At 34.7% G+C, this 12,187-nt stretch overlaps 1 protein-coding gene across 7 annotated transcripts in view; it reads right to left on the reverse strand.

Moving 5' to 3' along the window:
* MYOM2 (myomesin 2) overlaps positions 1 to 12,187 on the reverse strand; it is an 89,760-nt gene that overhangs the window by 23,383 nt on the left and 54,190 nt on the right. For all 7 annotated transcript variants that reach the window (XM_058419641.1, XM_058419640.1, XM_058419642.1 and 4 more), the window contains 7 exons: positions 11,406 to 11,532; positions 7,145 to 7,323; positions 6,863 to 6,977; positions 6,140 to 6,296; positions 5,941 to 6,047; positions 4,195 to 4,239; positions 3,573 to 3,709 (listed from right to left, as the gene is read on the reverse strand). In XM_058419641.1, the coding sequence (XP_058275624.1) occupies positions 3,573 to 3,709; positions 4,195 to 4,239; positions 5,941 to 6,047; positions 6,140 to 6,296; positions 6,863 to 6,977; positions 7,145 to 7,323; positions 11,406 to 11,532 (867 nt within the window). The remainder of the gene's footprint in view (positions 1 to 3,572; positions 3,710 to 4,194; positions 4,240 to 5,940; positions 6,048 to 6,139; positions 6,297 to 6,862; positions 6,978 to 7,144; positions 7,324 to 11,405; positions 11,533 to 12,187) is intronic.

The raw sequence follows: 12,187 nt of genomic DNA on the forward strand, positions 1-12,187 counted from the left end.
GAAGACATGATGTCTTATTAATAGAATGTTTTGATAAACTGGTTTATTGGTATCCAAAAGTACAAAATGGTATTAAAGTAACAGATGGACAAAGTTTAAGGAGAAGAAATAAGAAACATTAAAAAAGCTAAAAATGCCGAAAGTAGTAGGAATGACCCTACAGATATATCTGCTTTAGCTTGAAAGGACACATCTTGGCCAGCCTCAAAAACAGACTCCCTGCTGTATGGATAACAAGTCTGGAAGAACAGTGTCACACAATCAAATACTGGCATCTTCAAATATATAAATCTTTTGAATCTTCATGAAGTAAAAGAAGAATGAAGAAAAATAAAAAATATGGAATTAATAAAGCAGTCAGCTAACAGTCTGATCAGGATAATATTTTTTTAAGGGATATGCATGTTAATTTGGATACACAATTTCCTATACATAGTGCAAAGAAAGATACCATGTCAAAGAATAAGACAAGATTAAATTAATTGAGAAATGAATTCTTACACAACAAAATCTACTTATGTAAGGATTCATCTGTAAGATGATAGGTGAGAAAAGTTAAAAAGGGCATTAATAAACTTACGTAAACTATCAAAAAGTGCAAATTTCAATGTACAAAAATCAAATTCTTGCTTACAGCCTCTTCCCCTCAGAGGTCAAAGACTATACTAGCATTTATTTCATGAGTTCCCAGGAAGAACTTTAAATTAGATTTTGCCAGGAGCAGAAATGTTTAAAAAATAGCATTTTGCCAGAAGCAGAAATGTGTAAAAAATAGCAAGATGTATGTTTTAATTTGATTCTTCATCACACATTCTTTTTTCTACTTTTATTAAACATAATATTAAAATATTAAAATTAAACCTGAGTAAATGAGGCTCAGTTCATTCCACTTTAAGCTTATTTTGAAATCTTACCAAAAACACTCCCTGTTAGAACTTAGCAGGAAAAATTTATCACTTCAGCCAGTGTCAAGAATCAGACCACAATTCACCAGCATAATGGTCTATTGAACATGTTCAGTGACTGTAGCCCAGTCTCCAGACAGGTTTTAGAGTGCAATTAGCCTTCTAACTATTGCCATTATGCAGCAAGATGAAGTTCAATGATTTTATGGGCATCATAAATATTAGGTTTTTATGTGACTTTCCACAAAAATATCATCTGTCTCCAAACATAAATGTCACCTGTGGGTTACTAATTAAAGAGGTGAAATAATGCAGCTTCATTTCAAGACTCTTTCTGATTTCAACACTTCCAAAACATATGAGAACTAAAAATAGCTCATTCTGTTCCATGAAAATTGCCAAGAGAGAGTATTGTCATTTCAATACATCCTAGGCATGAATATTCAGGATTTCAGTGCTACAGTTTATTACTTTTTAAAGCAAGAAAAACAGAGAATTATTTTACTCAGAAATCATTCTGCTGCCAGTTGTCAATATGTAATTAAAATATATGCTCTTTGCTTTCCAATGGTATGAAAATGCTGATAAAGTTTCTCGGACCCAAACCAGGATTTACATTCTTGGGAATAAAATGAATCTTTCAAACAGCTGCACTGGAGATGAATTCTTCACAGGAATATATTTCCAGTGCTGTGCTCATCTCCTGTAGATGAACCATACTCTTGCCCTGCAAAGGCACAAACTTGCTTTCTTCTCAGCCCAATCTGAGAGATTTTTTATGCCCTTTTATATGAGAGGTCTTCCTAGAGCTATAAAAATGCAGGAAGCTGGTGGCCTAACCTTTCATCCTTACGTAGCCATTCAATGCCTAGTTTCTAATCCAAAATATAAAAAAAATAAAAAAATATATATATTTTTTTTTTTAAAAAAAAAGTGATACTATATAAAAATTAAAGTCTATGAACAGTGCATTGTCAAGTGCCTCCCAAATTATACATAAAACTAGCAATATCAGCCGCAGAGAGTCTTTGGGAACAGCATGTCTTGTTGGATTGGAATCCAAAACTAATTGAAACAGCCATTTTCTTGAGCTATTTTTCTAAAATATTTGTGCTTAACACTGGTCTGTGTGTAAATTCTCCTTCTGTTTGGCTGTTGATCATCTAGATTCCAAAAATTAATAGAGTCCAACTCTTTTTCCAGTATGAATAGGCTCACTCTGCAACAGGAATTCTATACTGAAAAAATACTTAAGTTATAGATTTGCCTTCTTTTCAGGTATTATCACATCTTAATAACATGATATTAAGACAATATAGGATCCAGGGAATGACAGGCCTGTCAGCCTGGCCTCAGTGCCAGGGAACATTAAGAAGCAGATACATCTTGAGACACACTAGGCAATATGCACAGAACAACCAGGGAATCAGGCCCAACCAGCACGGGCTTGCGAAGGACAAGTCCTCCTTTACTGACCTGATAACTTTCAGTGACAACACTACCCACTCAGTGGATGTAGGAAGGGCTGTGGATGTTGTCTACCTGGAATAAGTCAAACCTTCGACACTGTTTCTCACAGCATTCTTCTGGAGAAACTGGCTATTCATAGCTTGGATTCATGCACTAGCTCCTGGCTGGATGGCCAGGGGCAAAGTGGTGGTGAATGGAGTTATATCCAGTTGGTAGATATCGCAAATTATGTTCTTCAGGGCTCAGCAGTGGGGCCAGTCCTGTTTAAAATATTTATCAATGATCTAGAAGAATCAGATCTTCTGGAGGGTAGAAAGACTCTGCAGAGATATCTTGACGAGTTGAATAGTTGAATAGATGGCTCGAGACTATGAGGTTGAACAAGGCCAAGTGTTTAGTCCTTCCCTTGGATCAAAGCAAGGCTTGGGACGAAAGTGAAAAATTATCCAGAGGGAAAGGACCTGGGGGTGCTGGTTGGCAGCTGATTGAGCATGAGCCATCAGCATGTGCCCAGGTGGCCAAGAAGGCCAGTGTCATCTTGGCCTGTATTAGCAACAGTGTGGCCAGCAGGACCAGAGCAGTAATTGTACTCAGCACTGGTGAGGCCACATCTCAAATCCTGTGTTCAGTTCTGGTCTTGTCACTGCAAGAGAGACATTAAGGTGCTGGACTGTGTCTAGAGAAGGGCAATGGAACTAGTGAAGGGTTGGGAGTAGAAGTCTGATGAGAAGCAGCTGGGGGAAGTGGGGTTATTTAGCCTGGAGAAACAGAGGCTCAGGTGAGGCCATAGTGTTCTCTACAACTGCCTGAAGGAGGCTGTAGCCAGGTGGGGTCAGTCTCTTCTCCCATTTAACAAGCCATAGGACAAGAAGAAATTGGCCTCAAGTAGCACCAAGGGAGTTTAGATTGGATATTAGGAAAAATTTCTTCACTGAAAGAGCTGTCAAGCATTAGACCAGGCTGCTCAGGGAAGTGGTTGAGTCACCATCACTGCAGGTATTTAAAAGACAAGTAGAGGTGGCACTTAGGGACATGGTTTAGTGGTGGAGTTGGTGTGTTTCAACTCAACAGTGTTCTGTTGGAATCCATGATCTTAAAGGTCTTTTCCAACTTAAATGACTCTATGATTCTATGATAATAGAAACCTGCAGATTTCTAAACAAAATCATTTATGTATAGTATTCATTATGTACTTACGTCACTGTTTTCGACTTCTTTATCATTAATAACAAATCTGAAAGTAGAATCTGGAGATAAGCTTTCAGCCTGAATCCAGAAACGAACTTCTCCTTTATCAAGAACCTCATAAGCTAGTTCTGATTTCAGTGGTATTGCTACAAAAAGAAAAGAATGAAAAATCAATAGTTCATGAAACCTTATGAGGAATAGAAATATCATAATAAAAAGATAGCAATTTATGGATTAATTATGGATTTCTGGATATCAAATAAATTTTACACAGGGAAAAGTCCTCTAATGCAGCCTTTGGCTGATTTTAAAATTAATTTCTCAAAAGGAGAAGAGAATTTGCAGCTTACCATTTGTATATTGTGTAAGGATTTGGCTACTAACAGTCTATAATGTGTTGTCAAAGTTAAACTTCAGAGACATTTAGGAATCATGACTTTATTCAATGTTAACTAATATTCTTCTAAACAAACTAAAAGATAATGAAGCAAGATATTCCATGGTAAATGAAGCTACCATAAAAAATGAAGTTGCCATTGTCTCAGGAATAATCTTTTTGGAACTCCAGTCATTAGTATATAATAGTATATTCCTTCTAGAAGTATCTAATAGATACAGATCTTCAACTTACTTGGATTCTTTATTTCATAGCTTAATGCCATCAAACGTTCAAACTCTGAAAATAAGAAAAATGTTCATGCTTTAATTTATTCTGAAAAATACAGACAGCAAATGAATGTCAATGAAAGTAAATATCAGCATCAGCAAAGTTATCTCTTTAAAGTTTGTACATGAATACACAACTCTTTGGAAAATTACTGAAAAATAAGATTTAGGAAACCTAAATTTTGATACATGGATTTACCAAATGTTCCTATTGTATGCATTTTTCTGTGCACTCTCTCATGCAAAGGAATCTAAAGAAAGGCCAAAAACTGTTTTAAACTTTAAAAATATCAATATAAAAAAATATGGGAAACAATAGCTTCTAAGTAGTGTGTGAGGTTCCTTTATCTCCTGACTTCCTTTCTCAGACTGCTCCTGAAAATTTTGTTTTACTGTGACAGGAAAGAAGATGGAGTGCATGTTAGTCTGAAAGCAGTAGAGAAAGATTTGGTTAATGCACTAGATCCTCATGAAGGCTGTGTGAGAGTCTAGAATTCCTTTTTTTAGATTTTCATATTATTCCTATTTATCATAGTCATTACAAATAAAGATTTTGAAAATGAACATTACTGCCAATTCCAAATTTACAGATAATGTAAAGACCAGAGAAAATTAACATGGATTTATGACATGATAGAGGATTTAGCAAAATTACAGGAGAATTTGTAGCTTTTGAGAGAATAAATGGGCAGTGAAATGATGGTTTTCAGTGTTAAGATGCAAAATCTGATACTTGTGCAGGGATCCAGTACAATTTTCAGTGAAATGTGATCAGGAAAGATGTAGGAGAGGTATGGGATAGTGCTTTATGTAAAAAAATAATTTCAAAGATAGAGCAGATGGTGACAAGACCTACTGAAAGATTTCAGAGTGATGCTTCAAAACTTAGCCAAAGGGCAGTTCTTATGATAATGGCTCATACATCTTCCATGTCCTGGTGATTTTTTTTTTTTTTTTTTTTTTTTTTTTTTTTTCTCCTCCTGAACATGGATTTCTTCTCAACATTTGCTTGGAAAGGGTGGTTTGACATGTTTCTCACTGTGATTCCTTAAATGGCTTAGTGGTTGAGAAGCAGAAGGATATTAAAACTCGAGGAACTGGGCAGAGGAATTACAGCCAAGGACTGGGAAAGCACCAAAGTAATTTTTATTTTGCGTAAAATAGCAAACTCTCCTCTTTGCTTTTTATGTCAGCATTTCTCAATGATAAAACAAAGTGAGACTGAAGCAAATTAATTGTGAATCCAAAGAAACAAAATAGCTATAACGAAATAAAGCTAAACTAATATATATATGTAAGCCAAATGATAATTTGACCCAGTGTATTTAGACCTTGTTAAAGCATCATTGTTTTTCTCACTAATTTCCTGCATCTCAATTATGAGAAACTGCATCTAGAGCCTCAAGCACAACTGAAAGTGTAAGGGATATTTACAGTCATTATAATCCCAACATAAAAAAACCAATTTTCATTTGCCGTATTTTTTATCTCTATCTAGAAAATGTTGCCTGAAGTTATCCCAGCTTTCATTATTATGATAATCAGCAAAATAAGTAACTACACAAAGCCTGTTGTGTGTTCTTTTTTGTTTTTCTTTAATGCATAGGAAGTCTGTAGGAGTTGTAGGGTTCTATTCTTATTTTCCTTGGGCAATTTTTAGTACACTTGGGGTGATGCGGTGAAGAAAGATTTAAAATTATAAGGACCTTACCTTCATCATCCATAACGAAGCTGGAGGAAACCCCATCTGTGTCACTAACTGAGATAGAGTAAGTTCCCAAGTCTGATTTATCAGGATTTTTGAAGTACAGCTTAGAACTAAAATCACCAATGAAGAAGAATATAATTAGCTGGGTATCACATTTTTAACTTGACTTACTGATTTCCTTTGGTAGATTGCCATGACTTACTGAGTTCCTTCTGTTTCAATCTTAAATTTATGAGAATCATCAATCTCCTCATAAGATTTACCCCATGCAAAATGAGATGCATCTGTTGCTTCTTTGCACTCAAAAGCCAGGTAAATATTACCCTCATCATCCACACCTGAATAGATTTCTTTCGTTCCTGCAAAATAGGTATCAACACAAATGTCAAGACTGCATTTTTCTTTCAAGGTGCAATTCATAAATTACTAAATCCCATGTCTATTTTGTCCTAAAAGATACGAATTTTATTAGCAGGTTTTAAAGCAGGTTAACATGCTGACTCAGCATCACATACTAGTGCGTTTCTTACTCTACATGCAAGAAAGGAGTGATAATACTAATGAATGCTTATTGAGAAACAAATGAATAAGATATAACTGAATATGAGATGACATGAAAGTTTAAACAAATCAATTTTATTATCCTTCTTGAAGCTTTAATAAATGTGTTGTCACAACAAGTAGCACCTTTCTTAGAATAAAAAACTAGAATAACTGATTATCAAATAACTCCTGCAGTAAATAAAGGAAAAAATTCTAATCATTGTCTCAGTATCCACAAGATATTTTCTTGAAGTTTTAAGACTAAGAGCATCTTAATTCTTTAAATACTTATATGTGATATAATATCAAATGAGGTTGCTTAAACTCAATTCCAAGTATTTTAGTATTTTAGAAATAGAGGAGATTAAACAGTTCATTTTACCTGGCCGTTCCTCAACAAGCACTGGTTCAGATATCTCAGATGACTTGCCTACCCCAGCATCATTCACCGCACGAACTTTGAAAACATAGGTATGACCCTCATGTAAATCAGTGACCTTAAAAAAGATAAAGGGTAAAGCCAATTTAAAAAACACTCTAAACTATTTTATTTACTCATATGAAGATATTAGCAGAAGCTGAATTTCAAATACATATCTTTTTTATACTCAATCAGAACTTCTAATACTCAGTTTTAATTAATACTAATTAAGAAAAATGTTACCTTAAAATAGCGTTTTGAAGTAGGTTTTTCATTAGCAGTGATCCAGTCTTCTGTATCTACTTCTTTATAGTCCACTAAATACCCAGTAATAGGGCTTTTGCCTTCATACACAGGAGCTTTCCACAGAAGAACTAGTGATGTATTTCTAACTTCACATATCATGAGATCATAGGCAGGACCTAAAATATTTCAAATATTGGAAATTCACTTCAATATAATGAAATTTTGCGAGCTGTCCCTGTAGAGGCCGAAACGTATCACTATGATTTTGACTGAATTTGCTTTAAAAAATCTCATCCTTTGCAATACACTTTGTATGTGTGGTATTTAGGTAATTTTCATCTTCTGGCTGTATGCAGCACTACCTGCCTTATACAGTGACATTAGTATTCTGAAGCATACCTGCTTAGCTAGATCTCAGTAACTCTATTTTAAGGTTAAGTTAATCATGCAGAAAATTCATGAAGTTTAAGATTTTCCAACAAGCAAGAGAGGCTTCTTGTCTGTTATTTAAGTCACCAGCCTCACATCAAAGTTGTTCCACTGTGCCTGATTCAGGTTCATAATTTAACATCAGGATTTTTATCTTTTCATTAGTATACATGAGCCATGATCTTTCAAAGTAATCCAAAATCCAGTGGCACCAAGGGACTTTGGATCAGGCTTCTTGTTCCCTCACAGAAGAATTTTTATCATGAACTGGATAGCTGCAGCCAAGAGGAACTTCTCAGGATGAATATCTGTTAGGAGAAAAATTTAAACCAGAAATATCCTGATACTCTAAAAAAAAAGTGAGAGTTTATGTTTGCAACTACCAGGTTATGTTTTTCCTACTATACCTTCATCTTAACTCTTGAAGTGCCTTTCAGTCTAATTTATTGCAATTATTTTTTTACTATACTCGTGATATTTATTTTCACTAGTAGATAAATATCAATGTAAAGGCATAATCATATAAGTTTCCTGCCATGGTCAAACACCCATGACAGAATACTCATCTTCAGTCAAATTATGTTGCTTGCTTCTTGTGCTTTAGATGTAGAGCAAGGAAAGCTGAAGATTTAAGGATTAACTTGAGACTTAAGGATTTCCTCAGTTTTCAAGATATTAGTTTTCTCTACAACACATCTTACCATTTAAAATAATAATAAAAAAAAAGGAGTGGAAAGCCTTACAAATAAGTTTGATTGCCATTCTTGCCTACAGGATGTTAAACAATGATGAATGAACATAAAATTTGCAAAGGATGATATTCGGTAAATATACTGGGGGAAAGAAAAAAAATTAGAAATTTTTTCTCCAAAATGGATAAACACATTTCAGAAAAGAAACATATAAAATACCTGTTGCGGACCTTGTGGGGATAAATGTTAGATTTCTCATGGAAAGACTGCCATTTTCAAGGAACCTAAAGCCTTCCCTCAGGGCTCTTTAAAAATCCCAATCTGAATGTCTTTATATCCACAGATAATTAAAATTCCACTCTCAAATGGACCCAATAGAAATCTAGACAGTAGAAGGAAAAGTGTAGTGAAGCATGTTCTATTCTGAGGAGTCTGAGACGCCAGACATTTCTTTTTATTTAAAGCAATGTAAGATAACCCATTAACTATCAATGCTAACTCACAGAAACTCACAGAGACACCTAAGACTAAAGTTCTGTGGAAGAATGAAATAATTATGGACTCTGGGCAAAGAATCCATCACTTATGCTAGAAATCCTGCAAAAGGTTATGGCCTTTATAAGGAAACATTCTTTCTATATCAAAAGTTGGAAGAATATTTTGTTGACACTGAGAGGATATTGCAGTCACATTACATTAGTCCTCAGTATCTTTAGCGAGTCAGGGAGGAGGGTCAGGCTCTTTCTCCCAGTCTTATAACTCAATTATTTCTTTTCATTATTGTTTAGTCATTGTTTTAAAATATATTTTTAAAAAGGCTTGTGAAATATTTAACAGGTTTGGAGATTTGAGGGGTTTTTTGCAGAGTGGGTAATGTTCACTGCTTGTACTGGTTTTTTTTTTTAAGCAGGAGGAAAGCAATACTGTCTATTCAACTCATATCATAATGAGAACAACGTAATTAGCCAAATACTAAAAAGGTCAGATTGTTCATTATGGAAATTTCACTCTCTTGATTTCCTGAAAAAGCATTTTATTTTGTTTCTTTTCTGTCATTTAAAATGAAGGATAATTTAACTTCTTTACACACTATGTAATTTCAGTGATGTTTTGAAAACACTGTATAGAGCATAAATCATATATAATTTCTATAAGAAATATAATTGTTCAAATCATGATGCATTTATACTAAATATTACAAGATTATAAGAAAATGTATTTAAAGTGAAGTGAGTTAAGGTCAGGAGATTAACCATTTTGGTATTGACAGCTTTGTCATGTCATTAAAATCATATGGTTAGATTTATGAACTCTGAAGAATTTATCTAGAAAACAAAGACAAACAGCTTTTCAGCAAAGAATATGGGCATTTAAAAGAATTAAACTTGGAACTTAACAGGGTAATTTTTGTTTTAGAGGTAAAATAGAAGGGGATTTGTAAGCAGGCAAATGGCTTGCAGGAGTTATAATTACTCTAGTCAGCATTGAAAAATATTTATTTGGAGTAGTGTCTCCAGTTTGTGCACTGCCATTCAAGAAGGAGGTGAAACAACTAGAAAAAGTTAGAAGGGCAAAAACTTTTTTCATTAACAATAAGGAATACATGATCTATAGGGAAGGTTGCAGCAGGAAAGATTCAGGAGTATAAAATTAGGAAGATTAGGAACTGATCTTGTCCAAAGAACCTGGAAATTTCATGAGAAGACTTTAAAGATAGATTAGACAAGACTCTGTCAAGGAGATGGGTGTAAGTAACCTGCAAGTGACCAAGGAGCTGGATTTGAAAATCTGTCTTCATAAACAATTCCATGATCTTACTGAATTTTTTCTTGCTCCAGCTAAGAGCTACCTTTTATCTATAGCATAGAAAACTGAAATTTCCCTGCCATGTTGTGCTGCCTCACTAGTAATTTTGATAGTTTTACAAATTTACAAATCCAAATTTAGGCATAGAATAGATGCTTTAGGTGTCAGACAGCTCCTGATGACATAAACAAGTATTAGAATGGATTTTTAGGTACAGAACAGAATTCAATATAACAACAAAGCAGTATTTTATAGGATTTGTAGGAAAAGAAGGTAGAAAATGGTAGGCCTCTGGATTTTTACTATGGGCTGTACTTCTGACACACTTTGTTTAAGCAAATCAGTCTAGAAATCAGAAATATCTACAACAAATGCATGGCTCAGTATGAGTAACAGTGTTGCAGTGTTATAAAATAAGAAGAATGGACCTTCAGAAACCCTTTTATAGCTTATTTACAGGCCTTGAGCATTGCTGCCTGGGACATTCTTTAGATGTTTATAATTTTTATATTAAAAATATTGTATTGAATATATTACATAAAACTGTAACATATATACATAGCATATCTATTGTATTATGTATTACATAACAAATTTACATGCTTGCATGAGGAAGATTACAGTTTAACTTCCTTTTGTTGCGGGTCCTGAATTCACAGTACTTACAATTGCAATTAATAGTCTTCAGCTATCTCTACACTGCCAAAGAACAGACAATGTGAACAGGGTTTGAGTATTAGCACACAGCCATTCCTACTGTATGTTTGTTAACACATTTTTTCTAACAGCTGGCTAATAATAATGTCTCAGGTAACACCTCGGTACAATCCCGGGGAAGCACTCACACATGGGCACACTATTTGAGAGTAGCAGACTAGCTGTGCTACTTGTCTATGTCAAGAAACAGGCCCCTCTTACGTGTTATTCTTGACCATGAATAACATGAGTAAGTCTGAAACTCTTAATAGACTGCATTTATGGTGCAAGGATATTGTACAGGTGGTGAGTGTGAGGTGGAGCTTGTAGGGCTTGAAGAGGTGACAGAGACACAAACATAAACTAACGGCTCAACATTCTTCTGAGCTGGTGAGAGCAGTGAAAGAAAGGGATACTCAACGAGCTAAGTAAACGTCATCTATTTCCCAGGAGACTGTGTCATCATTGGAGGTGTGGAGGTACCTTTTAGCAGATCTCAGAAGCAAGGGCAATCTCAACAGATATTATGGAAGAAATTAAGCAAAAGAGATCCTGCAGAGTTTGGCTGGAGCTCTGTGGCAGTGTTTTAAGGACTTTATATTGAATTGAGATTCATGAAGAACTAATAGACTTACCAGGTTCTGGCATAGTCCAGGCTTTACACTTAAAATGCTCACTGGGATCTGAAGGTTGACCTATTCCAACCAGATTTGCAGCAGCAACTTTGAATTCATAGAAGGCATCTTCAGTCAAATTCTCTACCTTTTTTTTTGTTTGAGAAAACAATTCAACATATCAGAAGTCATTATTCATATTAATTTATTAAATACTTGAATATAAACATTGGTCAATTAATTACCAGGCCTTATTGCCATGCTGAAGGATCTAATTTGAAGATTTTACTCTTAAACCAAACATATTGCAGAGTTCTATATTATATGTCCACAATTCAGTCACATCATCCTAGGAATAACAGCACTCATATATTGGTATGAAAAGTTGTAAAAGTTTAGAGCAAATGTTCAAGGAGCCCAATCAATGTATGACCACTAACAGATACTCATGAGTGAGTGTTCTAAAATGCAATACCTTCTTGCATTGCTTGTTCATAAGCTATTCACTTATGCAGGAGTTCAAATGGTGTATTGGTTTAAATGGTCACAATGGACTGACCTAGGAAGAAGAGGAAATGATAGGAAACTAAAAGAAAAAGCAATCCAATTAGTTCCACAATGTGCTGATATAACTCCAGGAAAGAGTTTCTCAGTAGTATTTTGTGGCTTGTATGAATCTTTCTCTTAATGTTGCCTACAATTACAAAGTGAAAAAGCAAGCACTGGTAATGGGATGAGCAGAATCCATAATATTCCTGTGCAAACAGCCCTGGTAAATGAGTTCTGATTTATCTAATGAACCT

Source organism: Hirundo rustica, chromosome 3 (assembly GCF_015227805.2).
Source record: "Hirundo rustica isolate bHirRus1 chromosome 3, bHirRus1.pri.v3, whole genome shotgun sequence".
Classification (NCBI taxonomy): Eukaryota; Metazoa; Chordata; class Aves; order Passeriformes; family Hirundinidae; genus Hirundo; species Hirundo rustica.